The sequence below is a fragment of the Akebia trifoliata genome, chromosome 3 (genome assembly GCF_017979445.1).
Source record: "Akebia trifoliata isolate Shusen 1 chromosome 3, ASM1797944v1, whole genome shotgun sequence".
NCBI classification, from domain to species: domain Eukaryota; kingdom Viridiplantae; phylum Streptophyta; class Magnoliopsida; order Ranunculales; family Lardizabalaceae; genus Akebia; species Akebia trifoliata.
In genome coordinates this window covers 38,800,281-38,819,456 of record NC_141377.1, presented here as the reverse complement: position 1 = coordinate 38,819,456, position 19,176 = coordinate 38,800,281, and the positions used below count along the sequence as shown (strand labels likewise).

General features: G+C 32.3%; 1 protein-coding gene across 1 annotated transcript; it reads right to left on the bottom strand.

The window, feature by feature from the left end:
- Window positions 1-7,061: 7,061 nt before the first annotated feature.
- On the bottom strand, window positions 7,062-10,804 carry LOC147406826 (7-deoxyloganetin glucosyltransferase-like). The gene is made up of 2 exons (XM_086435107.1): window positions 10,230-10,804; window positions 7,062-8,166 (listed from the first exon to the last, which is right to left on the bottom strand). The coding sequence occupies exons 1-2, from the start codon at window positions 10,768-10,770 to the stop codon at window positions 7,232-7,234; spliced, it is 1,476 nt and encodes a 491-aa protein (XP_086291233.1). The 5' UTR covers window positions 10,771-10,804; the 3' UTR covers window positions 7,062-7,231.
- Between the last annotated feature and the right edge of the window lie 8,372 nt (window positions 10,805-19,176).

The following is a 19,176-nucleotide window of genomic DNA, read 5'->3' as shown; positions in this document are numbered from 1 at the left end:
CCTGTGAAAATATCAAATGGAGATTAATGAAGGAAGGTCTGAAGGATTAATTTGAAGAACCCCCCCGGAATTATTTAGCAAATTCAAAACTTGTTGCTTTTGTATTTTTTAAATGTGCTTTTATATTTTAAAATTTGCATTTCTTTCAAGTTGAACCAGGAAAGAAAATTGAATTTAAAAATTGCAAGAACACCTGCTTTCTTGGTAAGAAAAAATTGCATCACCATTTCGCTGATTGGGTAAAACATCCTTTTAAAACGCGTATTATTGTATCTAAATGGTAAAAAGGATCAATCCCGGCCCATCAGTTTTGATCATCTAAATCTTGTTGGGATCCATTGATTGGTGGGTTTCAAGCATCAAACTTGTGCCAACTATATTATTGTTTTTTGGTCTTTATTTATGGATTCTGTAGAGGTTTTTGACTACATTCTTCGTCTTCAACCAATTTGAATTTGAAAAAATAAAATTTTCTTCCCTTAAAACTTTAGTAAAACGTGACAAAATATGCGATGCTGGTAACAGCCCATTAATTTGGGCAATAAGTGAGGAGTGAGGTCATATGACGTCCTGCAGATATTACAAAATGACGTGTCACCATCTTTGACCATATGTGAGATTCATTGACTTTACAATTGGTAACGTAACCACATCTTCAACTTCTTGTAAAAAAATATTTATTAATTTTCCTTAAAATTTCATCGCCTTCATCTTCTCATCTAATATTTATTTGTCTTACTCACATAAATGGTGAGTAAGACAAATTTATGTGCTCTCTAAATCGTTATTTTGAATCTTTATATGTCCTTCATATAAATGGTGGGTTTTGATCATCCAAATCTTGTTGGGATCCATTGATTGGTTAGTTTCAAGCACCAAACTTGTGCCAACTAACTTTTTTTTGTGGTTGACATTTTTCCAATATGAATTATATTGTTGTTTTTTGGTCTTTATTTATGGATTCTGTAGAGGTTTTTGTTAAACATTCATACTAAGTTACCACTTATGATCAGATTCAATTACATCAAGCATGATAAAAACTTTTAATATTTTTAACCATGGGGTGTTACCGGATGAACACTAGAAAAGCCTATAATAACATGTTAACTCTTCCCTCTTGGAATATTGTAAACTAGGGAGATATTTTATGCTCACAGAAAAGTTAATACCGAATGTAGTGAAGGCTCGCACGAGCCCTAAAAACCCTGAAGGCAAGACTCTTAGGTGTTGAGACCAAGTCACGTTGGCCACTCAAATGACTTCAAGAGGTGGACCAGTTTGGGTACTGTAGATCTATATGTCTCGGGATACATAATTGTACTTTCCCACAAAAAAGAGTATCCTGAGACATACAGATCTATGGTACCCGGACTTGTCCGTGTCGTAAGTCATATTATCACGACTATGTAAACTATTTAAAATATAACATCTCAAACCCAACCACCTCTCATTCATTTGGGCCCTCTTACTCATGGATGTTGAATCAATTCCTTTGTTGAAAATTTGAGAGTGATAACCAATGAGAAAAATTGGAAAATGAAACAGTGATAAAAATAAATAAAATAGAATATGAAATCTACGTGATTAGATAGGATTGTCTGTGTTCAGAGACAATGATCATATCTTTTCACTATTTCCTTAAAAATTTGTTGAGTTATAAACTCTCAATCGCTCATAAGGATCTCATGGGGATCCTAAGGCAAAAGTTACAAAATTGACGTATGAGTTAGACCCATGGAATCTCTCTTGGAGTACAATTAATTCTACTGATATAATACCACCAATAGAATACAAGATACAAGTATATAACACCTTGGAGTATTAAAAATCTACATGTTTTGATAATTTTTAACTGTTGATTTGGAGGGTTAGAAATCATCATCAACTACTTGTTATCCTAATTATTAGGGTTTGTAATGAGAATCATTGCATTTAAAGAATCTCTACATTTAATCATAGGTTTGAGATCAGAATACTTGTGAAAAAGCTCTCATAAAAAATACGAATTCTCAACCATGTTGTTGGGATGAAATACGTATCTCAATGATACATCATGTACTCATAAGATACAAAGTCTAACCATATATAGGATTTTTGTATTTCTTCCCGATGGATGACTCCAACCCTTTGTCATTTGATTATACTATGAATTATATATCTTCATTCAATGATTATTATTACAATCTTTTCACACCACCTTCATTTATATCGCTCTTTGGTCTCTCTCCTCGTTTCATTAACGTCTTTATTTATACCAAACATTTTTTCCCCAATAATGCAATTATTAATCTTCTTCACACATGTTCAAATCATTTAAGACAACTCTTTCTTATTAGATTTAGTCCTAAATTTCATCTAACACATTCGTCTCTTATTTTATAACTCCAAATCCTATGTGTCATCCATCTCCGCATTCTCATATCTATTATGCAAATTTTATAAATATATTGCTTCTTAACAATCTAACATTTAGCTTCATAGTGTTGATCTTATTATTATCTTGCAAAATTTTCATTTAAATTAATTGTTATTTGTCAATCATAGAAAACTTTTCAAATATTAGTTATTGTCCACTCAATGGTAATTCTATAAGTCACAATCTTGTTATTATGTTCTTCACTTTTGTATAGAATTGAAAACAAATTAATATCATTCTTTTGAGATGCAAATGATTTAAGGGTTTGATGATCCAAACTTAGAAGATCAAACATGATTAAATAATCAAAACTACTAGAATTTACGGTATGATTTTATCGTACATGCAGGTTCACAAAGGGGAAATTCAGTAATGTTGACTCATTAAATTTTGGAACGTATTTACAGATAAGAATGAGTAGGGATTTGCTGTTTTGAAAGTTATGTACTTACTTGCTCAAATAATAATACGACGCCACGTGTATTAATTTTTTTTTTTAAAAGTAAGCATTTAAACTGCTGCCAAATTTTCTCTGAGTGACGAATCACTTTTGCACATTTAGCACACATGGCGTCATGCCATTCGTTCATTAGCTTACCATGTAACTTTCGAAACGACAGATCTCAGTTCGATTAGGATGGGATGTCACGTGACATCATTCCTCGCGGCTTACCAAAATTACTGGATTGCCGGCTGAAAGATGTTTTTTTTTTGTCTCATTAGAAGACGGGTTTTGTTAACTCGTGCCCAAAGCACACGTACGTTAAAGTGCAGTAAATGCACTTTCGAAATTGGTATGTGAGGATATTTTGATAATAAAAAAACAAGAGAAATTTACAGGGCAATCCATCTGTCGCAATTTTATTTAAAAAACTCCCTTAATTTGTCATGTATGTTATCTTACTTTATGAATCAGTCTAGCATGATTAACTTAATAAGATTTCAAATTTTAGTAATCGTCATAGGCACACGAGATTTATCAAATTAGCAATTAACTCCATAGACATCTAGATTTTATGGAAAAACTTATATTAAAAAAAAAAAAAAAAAAAAACTTTGTTGAGTTTGATTGTAAGTGTTGAAAATGGATGGTTATTAATCTTTTAAATTTAATCTTAAAAATCGATCGTAAAAATTACTTATTTTTAGAATTTTTTTTCAAAATGTTCTTAGAATGTTTTCCCTTTATAACCTTGTCTTATCAAATCATGTTTTTGATACCATGGGTAACAAACTCGATAAAGTGAGGTTTGGTGGGTAACAGACTTCATAAATTAAAGTTCCTTGGTGTTGTGAGAATTCCAAAGGAGTTTTTGCAATTAAAATGCAACAGTTAGGTCTGCCCGGTAAATTTCTCAAAAAAATTTAAAGGACATTTTCGATACAAAATCCAATTTCCAAAGTGTATTTATTATGCTTTAACACATAACCTTACACGAGTGATTGTTTGCTCATAACGCTGTAAGTAAATTTGCTCACAGTCTGACACCATTTTAACATGTGGTGTTGATGATATATGTAGACACCCCAATTTGCACGAACTCATTATGAAAATTCAAATTTTCTCGAATTGATTTCAACTAAGAATTCAAGTTCCTCAACGGGCCCGCATTATCACGTGGCATCATTTTTATGCATACATTCATCATGTCATATAACTTTGCACACTCAACCATGTACTAACCCATTCAAAATTCGTATTCATTTTCCATTAACTGATCTATCACCCATACTCTCACCATAGTCCACTTCCTAACCAAATCTAAATCCAAGACAAAGTCCACATTTTAACTTAAATTCAAGCTCATTCTTTAAGTCCTAAACCCAATGCTATTCTAAACCCATAACCCAAATATATTTCCTAGTCCAACCTAAGTCTAAGACAAAGTCTATTCTCTAAGTCATAAACCAAGTCCACTCTAAGCCCAACACTAAGCCCATTCTCTCACATCCCATAAAAAAATGACACATGTTGATCTCCCATAAGTCCTCAATACCCAATGTTTAATCTAATTGGAGAGTCAACTCCCTTTGTGAAAGTTCAAGAATACCCTTCCCAAAAAGGGTGGTCAAACCAAAAAGATTATTTGGTCTTTGGTAATAATCCATAAAGTTGAGAGAGCTTCAAATCATACCCTCAAAAGGTGGGAATCTTCAAGTACATACATGGAACCCTCCCATTAGTCCATTTCAAAAATATACATTCACCCTTGCTTTATGAGTTATTTATAAATGAACCAATATCTACTTTTCACCTACCACTTCACCTTTACACATGTCACTCCTCTACTCACCCTCCTAAAAATAATTTTGTTCTCCCATTAATCCATTTCAAAAATATACTTCTACCATTGCTTTATGAGTTATTTACAAATGAATCAAGGTCAACTTTTCACCTACCATTCCACCTTTACACATGTCACTCTCATATTCATCCTCCCAAAAGTACTTTTGTTTTCTAACCATTATTTACCAAAAAATCAAAGAATACTTTTTAAGTTTCTTCACAAATGTCATCTTTACCCTCACACAAATGAAAAATCCAAAAAGAAATAACTTAAATCTCATATCAATTCTCTTTATTTTTAGTGTTATACCACTTTATCTCTAAAAGTTCTCCAAAAACTCAGTAAATTCTTTTATTTTTTATGAAAAATTCATGCTCTCAAGCCCCCATCTCTCAACCTGTACCAAAATCCCTACTCATTTACCCATCTTTTAATTTCAAGTTACTCAACCCTCAACCATTTTATTTAACTCTCAAGTCTCCCTCTCAAGGTTCAAGTTCATTAAGGGTCAAAGTGGGGTTATAAGATGTAGTCTATTTATTTCAAAGTTTGCATTCTCTTTTTCTATTTTCATTTTCTTTTATTTTTAGAAATCCCTAAGATGTAATGCGTACCTTCTCCCACCTCCGATAGATTGGACTAAAGTTCGATCAAAATGATAAGGGTTGAAGTCCTTTTTACCTCAATCTTATGTATCATATTGTACATAATGCATACACTCACATATGTATGACAATGATGAAGAAATGTGTCACTCTCTTGATGGGGTGAAACACTGGAAACTTCAAGGAAATTTCATCATGGAATCTCTCTAATAACTTAAAACTAACATTCATATCCATATAAATGATGTGACTACATGGGTCATCCTTCTTCATAAGATGTCCCTGAGTTCACATTGAAATCAAAATTCTTCTTTAAGGGGATATTTTCATTCAATGCACACACCACCTTAGCATGCATCTTCTTTTTTATCTATGTTTTTTAAGTTTTTTTTTTTTTAAATGGCCAAGCAAGATAACCACCTTTGGTGGAGAGGATAAAGTGCCTAACTCCTTCCCCATCCTTTAACCAGACCTCCTTACCTAGATCTTAGGAAGACCTTGCCCTTTTCAACACATGAGAATCACTACAATGCCATGAAAAAAAATGATTTTCAAAAAATCAATTCGGATGCCCATTCACACTCATTTCCAAAAAAGAATGGTGGCGACTCCAAAGAATGTAACATTGAGGTTAATGGCGAACATTTGATGTCTACAATATAAGTAATAATAGAAGATTTTTTCTCTTCTGCCCATTGTAAAAAAAAATTAAATTTTCTTTTAAAATCACCTCTTGGCATTCAAAAATATGATCCAATAAAAAGTTATTGTAGAGGATGAAATTCTATGAATTTCAAAAAGGAAAAAAAAAATTAAAAAGTTATTTTTCACCATTGTATTTTAATTTTAATTTTAAGTGCTCAATAGTCGTCCATTTTCAACACCATTATTAAGCTCAAAAAATGTTTTTTTTTTTTTTTCAATTTTTTTATCATGAGTTTTTTTCATGAAATCTAAAAGGTCGTGATTTTCCATTGTCAATATGATAATCCACGTGGATCCCACAATTCTTTTTAAGATTTGAAATCTAAAAATTAAGATTTCTAGGTGGTGGATGTGCGGGCAGGAGAAAGAAATTTCTCTCTTATTACTTTTATCATCAACGCTACATGTCAAATAGGTGTTAGGATGAGATGTGAGCAAACAATCACTCCCCTTAGGCACACACGTAAACAAGACCTTGGAAGACAAGAAACAAAGTCCTTTGATGTTGAATTCGGATTTGACGGTGGAGGATTGTTTACACAAATCATTTCTTCTTAATGTGTAGTTGAGAGTAAAGACATAGGGGAACGAGGATTTCAAGATTATTTAAATATATGACATTCAAAAAATTGATGGTTAATTAGGCAAACTGATTTTAGGGATATTTATGAAAAAGTGATCAACTTTTGACAAATTTATGATTCTGACTCACTGTTCATTTTAATTATCAAAACGTGAATAATAACGAATTTGAAGGTTTATAAAGTGATAATTTCGCAGGTTTAAAGTGACTAATTTAAACTTGTGAAATAGGCACTTTAAAATCGTCCAATTCGTTATTATTTTGAATTTTTTGTTTTGAACAAAATGTGATTATTCACATTTTGATAATTAAAATGAACAATTAGCTAGAATCGTAAATAACTCATTTTCAGCTCATGAAATGGTACGTCACCCCTGATCTTATTGCAAAATGCGGTTGGATGAGCGACCTGTATGGTCAAGTCTTTAAAACACTTAGGACAAATTTCAAACCGATTAAACGGACATGATGAGCAGTAATAATGGAAAAACTCCAACCAATTTTTTTTATTTTGTTGAAAAGATCTAGTTATCTTACCTTATTACATAGAAGAGAGGAAATAAAACTAAATAAAACAAAAGTCTCTCCTGCAATTTGGATTGGCGTCAATTGAGATTGAGATAAGGATCCTTGACTAATTTTTGGAGAGAAGAATTTGGTTGACAACCTTGTCGATATTAACATAAGATGACCCACCAGGTGCAACAGCCTCTTCACCACTCTTCCTCCACTCCATTGCCTTCTTCTTCATCTCCTTACCTTTCTCTCCCTCCATTAACTCTCTTACAAGATTCTCAACTTCATCTCTTTTAACATCATTATCTATCTCCATCCCTATACCCCAATGGGTACAAGAGTATCTGCAGTTCGTCTGCTGTTCCGCGAAGAATGGCCAGCAAATCATTGGGACACCACTGCACACGCTTTCGATCATTGAATTCCATCCACTATGTGTCAAGAACCCACCAATCGAAGGGTGGTTAAGCACTTGTTCTTGTGGGCACCAAGTTGCTAACATACCCCTTTCTTTCGTCTCCATTATGAACTCGGGAGGCAGAATTGCAGAGTCACCAACAACAAGGTCGGGTCGAATGATCCATAAGAAATGTTGTTGGCTATTAACAAGACCCCAAGCGAACTCGGTGAGTTGTTGAGGAGTCATGACAGTGATACTACCGAAATTCACGTACACAATTGAGTTGGGATCTTTCGAATCGAGCCAGTCAAGACATTCTAGTTCTTCCTTCCATAGATTGGATCCAATGGACTTCAACTCATTTTGAGGAATACGACCAAGAAGCAACTGAAGAGAACCAATGGTGTAGATTGGAGGTAAAGATTGAGACTTGAGTGCAGTTAAAACCTCGCTTTCCATGGCATCGAAGGTGTTAAAGATGATGGCAGAAGCTTTGAAAGCTCTCCCTACTTCTTTGATCAAGAAGTTGAGCATGATATCGTTGGGGTCGGTTGTTCGAATAAAGGTTGGAAGATCTCTCAAACGGATGTCTTCCATTCCAGGAATCCAATCAATGGGAGTCTCAAGATACCCATTTGTTAGATAACTCTCATCTACATAGTATACACAAACACCACAGAAATGTAGGCTTAACTTCAAAAATCTTATAAGAAATCTTGGTCTCAAGGGATATTTACGAAAGAGTAATAAACTTTTTGACAAATTTTCGATTCTGGCTGGCTCAATGTTCATTTTAATTACCAAAGTGTGAGATAATCAATTCAGAGGTTTTCAAAGTGACAATTTTGCAAGTTTAAAATGACTAATTGGAAACAGTCACTCAAAGCTTGCGAAATTGTCAATTTAGTTATCATTCCCGTTTTAGTAATTAAAATGAACAGTTAGCTGGAATCGTAAATAACTCATTTTCAGCTCACAAATTGGTAATTCACCCTAGATTTTTTTAAAAAAAATTACTTTTAAATCAACAAAGGATGTTATAAGAAACCTTAGATTTCAAAAATCTGAATTTTAACGTCCAAAAAATTCATCCATACCTCTCTCTCAAGAGAATATTTTGAGGAGAAGAAATATATTTGTTCTCTCCTCTCTCTCAAAATGAGCACTTAGAGAAGAAGATAGTTCTCTCTAATTAGAGCACTTAAAGTAAGAGATTGATTTATTTTTACTTTTTATGAGAAAAGAAACTATGGTGCCATAATAAAAAATGAAGACCAACTATCTACCGCAAGGTAAATTATTTAACTGGAAAATTATTAATGTTCTACAAGTAAATGTTGGAGTGGCAATAAAAAATTTCTTAATAAAGAATATTTGATATATGAGTCGTGAACTTGTAATGAATGCACACGGTCTTGGTATGTGATGGTAAGCGCAAAAAACTTTATATCATTTTTATCGAGATACACGCAAAAAAGATGTACTGTTGTAAGCCCTTGCCACATCAGTCACATATCCAATTGCATATCAAGACAGCATGCATTCATCATTGTTGTTGATATATACCTAATCGTACTAGTATCCATTAGATCTTTAGACAATGAAATTATCAATGAATTCATATCACCAATCAAATTGATTTTTTGTGTGTAGATTCACCAAGGGATGGATCACATATCCATTGGGTTAGTGGGTCATCTAGATTTTCAAATGGTATAAAATGGGATGCCACCTGACCTTCGTTAGGAACGATGGATCCCTACTCTACTTTTAAATGGCAATATTTATGATCTCATCCAAATAATAAATAATCTTATCATGATTCATGAGTTCGAAGGTGCACGGAAAATGTTTTGACTCAGAGCATCAAACTATAGTTGAGATAGGAAGATAGGGATGGTTTTGTAAACAAAATGCTAGGAAATCTGTTCAGTGCCGTACAAGACCAAACATTGTCCCTCACTCTCTCTTGGAATGTTCAATGGCTACAAGTCAAAGATGTCGCGGTGGCATATTCTTTTGGCTCTAAAATAACCCATACAATCTTGGGAGCAGATCCTCTGTAGCCCGATTTTTCTGTAGCTGTCATCAACAGATGAGGGTGTGGCCCATCATGAAGACGGCTACATCCAGTCGTTCAAATATTTAAACGAATGGTTACCCTCTATTTTCAAACACTTGATTAGGTGTAATTTTTTTCTTTCTCAAATCTGATCTAAAGTATGAGCAAAAGAGGATTGACTTGCTATTTTTATTCAATCTGATATTCTAAGGACTGCAGGATCCCGTTCCCTACACTCTTGTCCTAACCTTCTTTTCTTTTATTTGTCACAAACGGAAAAAAAATAATAATAATAAAAAACAAAAAATACGACTTCAGGCATTTGATGCAAAATACCCAAATCCAAAAGGAAAGGGGGATCATATAAAAAACAAAAACAAAAAATTTAGGACTCCAGGCTTCTAATGCAAATACCCAACTCCAAAAGGAAAAGGAGGGGGGAGGGGGGGTCACATATATAAGGCTAACTTTCGGTTCCTTGCTCCTATATATAAAGAGTAAGCAAAACATTGATTGGTCATGCGTCTATAGTAAAGAGTTATTTGTCAAAAATCAAAATATGTATCTAATTATCTAAAAGTTAGGGAGGATCATCTAATAAAAAGAGAAATAAGGGTGGCAAGTAAACTCTTGAATTGATAATAATAATAATACCTTTGAGTGGTGTAAGGCCTTTACGAAGGAGATGGGGGTATTGAAGATAACCCATGAAACCACATGCACTGGTGGTCCAGAATAATACTTCTGGGATTCCCAGCTCTTCAGCCACTTGTAGAGTGAAGCTCATCGCTCCATCAGATACTATACAAGAGATTGGAGACCCTACTCTTGATGATGGTGATGATGATGAAATGTGGTTGAGTTTGGAGATGAGGTTGCGAAAGGGAACTAAGCAATTATAACTGGTGGACTCACAAAGGGCTGGGATGTCTTGGGTGGCGTCGATATCGGATGGTGGGAGACCATCGGGGATGGTTTCAAATTGAAAATCGGGTAATCCATTGAGAGAGTCAGGACCTCTGGACTTGAGTAAGCGTTTGTGGTTGTAATCTGTGTTAACAAATGTGATATGAAAGCCACTATGATGGAGAATCTTGGCTAATTTAAGCATAGGGTTTATGTGTCCTTGTGCTGGGTATGGGATGCATACTGCATGAGGCTTGTTACTGGCTACAGCATTAATAAGAGAACCCATCTCTCTCCCTCTCTTTCTACAGTTGGGGTGTGGGTGTGGGTGTGGGTGTAGTTGTAAGGGAAGGACGGTCTTGGTTTTATAGGGAGGAGAAAGTTGAACATTAATTTGAAGCCCAGTCAAAAGCTATAATAAATTTGATTATTGATGGGATCTATCTCTCTGTCTCTGTCTCTCTCTTTTGGCAAATAAAATACTATGCGTACGAATTAAATATTAATTTGAAGTCCAATCACAACTTCAAGAAGATCGATAATGGATGGGGTCTCTTTCTTGGCAATAAAATACTATGCATCTGTATAGCGTGTAATGTATCCGCTCGCGTGGGTACACGTCACAGAGCGGATTTCAATGGAAAATTAATTGACTTCCCCTCATAAAGATTAAATTAAAATAAATAAACAATAGAAATCATATATCATGCTCGTGTTGGGTTATAAGTTTAGGGCGGAAAAAGATGATAGCTATTTTGAATGACATTTTACGAACCCATTTTTTTTTAAAGATAAAGCAAAATAAAATTGATAAATTCAATATGAGTCTGGATCTCAAAACTCTATATATATAGGGTCAGGTTCGATAATCAACATTAAGGAGCCAACATATTTGTCTTATATGATTTAAAATTTTTGGATTGAATTGATTAAATATAAAAAAATTTGGACAATGCAAACATTCACATGAAGTCTTGGATGTTAGCATTCTTCATATATATTTATATGGGAGGTGTTTGATTGATAATCTTAGGATAACAAAATACTAACAAATTTTTTTGTCCTATATAACTTAAAAGTTTCAAATTAAACTTATTTTTTAATAATGATTTCTATGGTGAGGAGTTTATCCTCACAAAAAATGAGCCCAATATGAAACTTATAACCCTATCAAAATTATTTTAAAATTGCGAGCCGTTGATTTTTTATCAAAAAATTATAAACCACTTTTGATGGACTTGGAAGTTTTAAATTGAACTGATTTTTCATGTGGAGATTATCCTCACAAAAAAATCAACTCAAATCGAAACTTTTAAGCCACATAGACAAAAAATTTGTCAGCGTTTTTTCCTCCTACGATTGTTAGACAAAATTTTTAATATATATATTTTGAGTTATGATAGTCTAACTCCCCCACGTGACATACTCAATAGACACCCAGACAGGGGGTGTGCCAGAACCATAAATTTCCTTTCATTGAGATACATAACTGCACAAATTAATGGGAATGTGTGGTTGTGTATCCCAAGGCATAAAGTCTTTGGTTCCAGCACACTCCATGTCAGGGGAATCGAGTATGCCACATGGGAAAGTCGTATTATCCCACTCAAATATAATATATGCACTCATATATATATATATATATATATATATATATATAATGTGTGTGATTTCCCAAATGATTGAGGAGAGTATGAGGGAAGTTAACTCATATGGTCGGCATCTCAATAAAGAGAAACTCAGATAGTCGAAAAATGTCAACAAGGTACCCTTAAGAGTAGAGGTAAAAATCAAATCTGTAAAAACCAGGTACTTGATTAGACAGGACAAAGATAACAATTTTGTTATTTCTTATATCAATCTTTTGATTATAAATTAGATTCTATTGCTATTTTTATTTTTTGTAAGTGAATGATTTTTATTTTAAATTACATTTCATGTCCATAAATTTTTGTTATCTTATGTGAATTTTGATTATATTAAATGCACAAATTCCCCTCCGACATTAAAATTAGGAGTTTTAATTGAAATATTACACTTTTGAGAAATTGATTTGATTGTTAATTTCTAAATCTTCAGGTAGGATCAAATATTTACTTGAATCTTATAGAAATAAGATGATGATCACAAGTTGTAAGAAATCACTAGCTGGATCCCCAATACCTTAGCAAATTTAATTTTTGTTTCTAATCCATTAGTTTTGCTCCATAGAAAAATGTGGAAAAACGCAATTCTTTAAATCGTTTAGGTCAAATCTCTTTCACCTCATGTGTGTCTTGTTCACTTTTGATACAATTCTTGTGGATTAAACTCAAATTCTTTCTATTTCACTTCTTCCTCTTTCTCCTCCTCCTCAATCCTCTCTCTTCTTCTTAAATTTTTTCCCACCATAATTTTGTGTAAATGAGATCAAACAATGGAACTTTATTTTCTAACCCAACCTATTTTCATTCATTTTTCAATAAAGTTCAAATTTCATGAAAAGTCATTTTTCATATTGTTAATAATTTCATGAATAGGTGACTCACACTAACACCAATAATTTCATGGAAAATTGATTCACAGTTGAAAATCCTTGACCAACTATTCAACAACTAAAACTAGTATAAAAGAACACATTTAATGTCCCTTGCAAAGGCACCAATGATGGCTCCCTTTATTTCTTTTTAATTTTTTTTTCAAAATAAAATTTTATTTGAAAGTGAAGATATTATACGTTAAGAGTAAAATAAAAAATAAAAGAAAAAATTACTTAAAAGACCCTGAAGAAGGAATTTCTTTCTAAATAGTCCATAAGTTTTTGGTGATAGTTACATAAATTTATTTAGTAAACTTTTTATTTCTTAATGGTTCCTCATCATTGGCAAACTCAACCACTTTTTATTGTTGCATTCACCTAGGGGTGTCAATGGGTACCCAATTACCCGAAACCAATTAATCGATTTTGGATCCATTATGAGAGACCCGATTAATTTTCGTGTCAGTCACGAGTAGTCATTTTAAGGACCCATTAAGAATCAAGCCTCTATCGAGTACTTGTCTGGTAAACGAGTAAAGAGGGTAATTTTTTATAATTATATAAGAGGATGTTTACATTCATTATTTAGTATTATAATTAATTAATAGTAATTACTAATTACGGAAAGATATTTCAATATTCAACATCTTCTCAAACAATTGACTTAATTTTCAAGTTTCAACATTTTCTATTTTCTAAACGTTTATCCATATTTTCTTCTCTCCTTCTCAATTTTCAACTTACACAAAGAACGGAATTACTCTCACAGGCTAGATTTTTCTTATCTTTAATCCTTTAAAAAAATTAAAACATGACATTCAAAGTTCAGAGAGTACAAACAAATGCAAGAATTAGACTAGCCTTACTAAATTAGTAAGGATTGGACCCTTACTAATAGTCATTGGGCTCACCTTGTGACATAAAAAAAATATGATCTGATGATTTAGGATTGTAGATGACAAAATCCAAAGATACTTATTTTTCACTATTGAAATTTTTAAGAAAATAGATAGAAGTTCTGTAGCCTTCCATTCTCAAAACCTTGGATCAAGTAAAAAAAAATTTATTTTTTGGATCCAAGTTTTTTGATAAAATTTAAACTGTTGTGGTGTTAGATTGGTAATGTGGTATTCCATTTGAGTAAAATGAACCTTATTAATTAAATCAAATTAATTTGTCTTTATCTTAATGGGTACCCAATGGGTATTGGCTATTTGTTGGGGCAGTTCTGATTCCAAAGGTCTCATACTAGGAATCGAAATCAATCGAAATCAAAACTAATATTTAAGTTTGGGTCCAATTCTAAGTATATATGGAATTGCCCCAAACCCGCCCCATTGACACTCCTAAAGTCTCCACTTTTTATTTATTGTTGAACTTGATAGTAAAAAGTGGTGAAATCGACATTGATAAAACTTACTCATTTACAATTTTCAAGTTTTTTCTTTTAAAATATGTGAAAAGATCGACTAAAAACTTGAGATAACAACTTGTTTAAATGATTTCAAACCAAAAGAACCATTTTTTATTTATCTTCGTCCAAAAACGAAGAAAAATAATGGAAAAACATTAATTTTTTACCTACATCTTCAAAATATTGGAAAAAATTCTTGAAAATGACTTTATTTTTTTTTCATTTTAAATCTTTTTCGACGGAATGGAATCTCTAAAACTCGATTTAAATGTTAAAAATCCAAAAAAAAAAATTAATAGTATGATGAGTTGGAATGTTTAAGGCATTCAATTGTAAGAAATGAGGGAAATAGAGTACAGGGATTGATTGAAAGAAAATTTCTATTAAATATATTATTAAGAGATGCTCTCAAACTTTAGGACTAATTAGAAAGAACTCTCCCATCAGAGTCTTTTAAGTAATTTTTCCAAATTAAATTAGTTATAACAAAAAAGAAAGTGTCAACGATGGACCCCCCACTAAACGTCACAAAATGCAACGGAGCCGACAGTCCATTAATTGGGAAAAACGTCAGCAATGATGTCATATGACATATGTTCTTTGTTAAATGGCACGTGTCACTCTCTTTTCTATTAACCCTTTAAGGCCGGCACAGGAAGAAGATATACGGTTCTGTGCCCTTGCCACGTCAGCCGAATATCAAGGCAGTATCACTATTCATTGCGATTAATGCACGTGGCTGACTTGTTAAGGGCGTAGAATCATAATTATTTTCACCGGGATACACAAGAAAAAAATGTCCTTAACGATGAATGCAAGCTGTTTTAGTACGTAGCTGATGTGGTTAGGGCACTAAATCACACATCTTTTTCTGTGTACCCGATGATTGGTGATCAGGTTATGCATGCATGTACCCTCTTCATCTCGAATCCCTTACCAAAATATTATGAAATCTAAGGGTATTTTAATAAAATAAAATAAAAATTTATGGACATTTTTTATACAAAATTGATTTTTCAAATTGTATTTATTGCACTTTAACGTGTGCCCTACCCTACGACACACGCTAACAAGAGTACAAGACCTTATATTTATTTATCCTTAAATGTTTTTTATTCATTTACAACAAGTTGACTTTATTAATTTTTCTTCCAAAAGGTCTATTATTTTTGCCGGATTGATTCATTTGATGAACTCATCTAAAATATATTTATCAATTTTTTGACTAAGCAAGTAGAATATATTAAATAATTCGATACATGTAATCAAAAATAGGGTATTTTAGAAATAAAGCCATGTGAAATTGGTAATATTAGGTTACCCTCTTGAAAAATGCAAGATTAAGTTTACCCCCTTGACCACATGTTACTTTTTCTTAATGATTTAATAGTGAAATTTTAATTTAATAATTTAAATATTTGAAAAGGAAAAAAATTCCATTGTTAAAATGTCAAGAAAATGCAACATTGACTTATAGTAAAAGGTAAACCTAATCTTACATTTTGCAAAAAAGTAAACCTAAAATCACCAATTTTACAGGGATATTTCTATATTCCTTTATCAATATTATTGAAATTCTCCTATAGAACCAATAGGATTTTGAAACAAATTAAAATCCAATTCAAGAGTTAAGAAAATAAACGATTTCATAACAAACCTCAATTTAGATTTAAATTTTTTTTTATCAAGATCTAATTTTTTAAAATAGTTCTTGCAATAAAGTTTATTAAATCTAATTTTCTTGATTGATTTGATTTGGGTTTAGTTGATTAATCGAAATTCTCTCGATACTGGATTCAAACAAATTCTCAATCATGATTGATCAAATTGGAGTGTCTACAAGTAGTATATTAAAAGCAATGAAATAAGGTGCAAAAATCATATTTAAAGATTAATCATATTCTTAAAATTAAGGATTAGATATGAAAGATACAATCGTCATTATCCAATTTGTTAGGGATTACTCTATTTTGTAAATAAACCTGCATTATGATTCTTGTAATTGAATTATCAAAATGAGTCCATAATGGTAGTCAAAAAAATATGCTCGAAAGGTACAATATGCATGATGAGGCATCATAATTGATCATAAATAGACTCAATCATGAACGAGTAGTTAGGGTAGCTGATCGAGTGGCCAAACTTTCCTATTAGAAGTTTGTCTGAAAAACTAGGTCCTTGTCTTGGGATCCGCTATAAAATATCTTGAAATCTAAGAAAATGTCTAAAAAGGTATTTTAAGCATGCATTTTCTCAAGTTTAAGGTCCTATAAAAATTTTGAAATATTTTTTAACCAAAGTAGGGATACGTCATTCGGAAGTAGATCCTTTGTAGCACACAATTCATGTAGCACATATCGAAAGGTTGAAAGAGTGCCACAACAAACATACAAATTAGATCTCACACTTAAAATATTAGGGGTTCAGTTGCCATTCATTTTCAAAGATATGAATCTGGAGGAAAAACCTGTTTATTGAATTTTTTATTTATTATTAAAATCAGATGTAAGTCATGATTACAAGAGGCTGAGATGTTATTATTTTTTTTTTTTCCTAAGAAAACTCTCTCTCATCTGTTGGATTTATGCCATAGGGTGCTACAAATGATCCGTTTCCTATGTCATTTAAGGGTATTTTGATTATTTTTACAAAATTAAATTTGAGTTTTCCCAAGCTTATTATGGATATTTGGAGAGTTTTTGAGTCATTTTGAGGGTATGTTAACGTCAAGGGTATTTTAGGCCTTTTCATTAGAATTTAAGATCTACTAAAAACAATATTAATTTTGATCCTAAATTGATATTTTAGTGAAAAATAACATATTATATATCTAAATAAAATATGATGCCTAAATAAAATTTGTTCATCATTGAAGATGCAAACATAATAAATTAGTAAGTGAGACAGATACAAATCTTTTTTTTGTTGGGATCGATCTATTGACTGACTAGTGGATTCAAGCACCACGTGTAGGCGACAGGGAAGTCACACTGTTCTTTCTTTATATTTTGTATGGTCGGTTTCCATTATTAACTCATTATTGTCGTTGTTTGATCTTTATTTATGGAAATATTAAAAGAAGATAACTTTTAATTGATTGAAAACATGCATCTGGCCCGAGAGCTAGTACAGACAAGTCACTGGACCATAGGATTGTTGCCTTCTCAAAAATAATCGCCAAGGCATTCATGGAGGCATGTGCCTTAGGAACTTTAATATTAATATCTGTGCAAAATAATTTAAAATCTAACATCTCAACCAAATCTTCCCATTATTCGTGGATGGTTAAGCAATATATCTTGGTGTATGAAAAAATGAATAATGGTTTTTTCACAACCACCCTTTGATGTGTGTGCGCGCACACAGCCTTTAACATGGCATGTGCTAGAACATAAATTCTTTTCCTCGAGACACATAATTGCATATATTTATGGGGATCTAAAATTGTGTATCCCAAGGAAAAAAAAGATATGACTCTAGCCCATGCTATACCAGGGGCGTATGGGGGTGTGTCTCAGAGAGGGCATCGGTAACAAAATAGTACCGACAACCAATGATAATAAGACAATGTAATATGAAGGTCAAAAGTAAAAAAATCAATAAAATTGCTAATCAAGGTGATGATGAGATTCTTTTACTATATTCATGAAAACCAAGGTTATACTCTCTTTTCTAAGAAAAATTGAAGATTCTTCATAGAAAATCCTAAAATGAATTGTCAATGAATTTCTAATGAAAAAACACTTTCCCTACTAACATAGTAAAAAAGTTTTTCTAACGGCATCATATTGTAACATCCAAAAACATGATATGATTTCACAAGATTTTGAAGAACAAAATTCTAAGAACTTAGAAAAAATAAATTTCAAAAAAGGGTTAACTATCATGGTTGAATTTTAATTTTAAAATAGGAGGTTCAGTATCTTTCATTTTCAATAGCTTGGATCAAATTCAAAAAAGATTTTTTTTTAATAGAAATTTTTTGATGAAATCTAGAAGACTATAGTGTTGGATTGCCAATGTGATAATCCATGCGAGCCCAACAACCCCTAGTAAGAACTGAAATCCTACTATGTTAGTCAGGCTAGTCTGGTTCATTTATACTTAAAAAACAAAATTGTCTACAGGAAAAAAGTTACTATTGCATGTTAAATCGTTACTTTGTGCACTATGTAAAAACTAAAAATTTTGACAAGAAAATTTGATGGGCCAAAGCCCACAAATTTTATATATGAATTTTGATGGCCTATGGTCGTTGAAATTTTTGATGATCCCCAATTCGACAGCTTAAAACCATCAAATTTCTCCCATTTTCCATTAATTTAATGGTTTCGATCCGTCGAAAAAAATAAATTTCACAATGAAAATTTTGAGGCCTTGGTCCGTCAAATTTTATGAAATTCGACAGCCTTGGACCGTCAAATATAAGTTTTTTCTTTTCACATTGTGGTGTACAATTCTTTATGCCAATACAAAGCTAGGTCAGATTTACAATCGGGGGCACCCCCCAAGATAATAAAATCTGCTACTATTACCCTTATAAACAAAAATTTTACTCTTATTAACCCCCAAATATTTTCCCACCCTTAAGTTGACCCCACGTGGGCAAAACCCTGGCTCCGCCCTGACCTCAATTAGGAATCATCATTTACTCTTTGTGTAATGATTTTCTAACTCAACTCTGACAAAATAACTCAAAAACTCAATGACATGGCACGTGCAAAAACTGTGGATTCTTTCCTTCGGGATACACAACTGCACTT

Coding starts and splice junctions, on each gene's coding strand:
- LOC147406826 (XM_086435107.1), bottom strand. CDS start 10,770: ATGGGTTCTCTTATTAATGCTGTAGCCAGTAACAAGCCTCATGCAGTA. Junction 8,167..10,229: donor AGGCCTTACACCACTCAAAG/GTATTATTATTA, acceptor TATACTATGTAG/ATGAGAGTTATCTAACAAAT.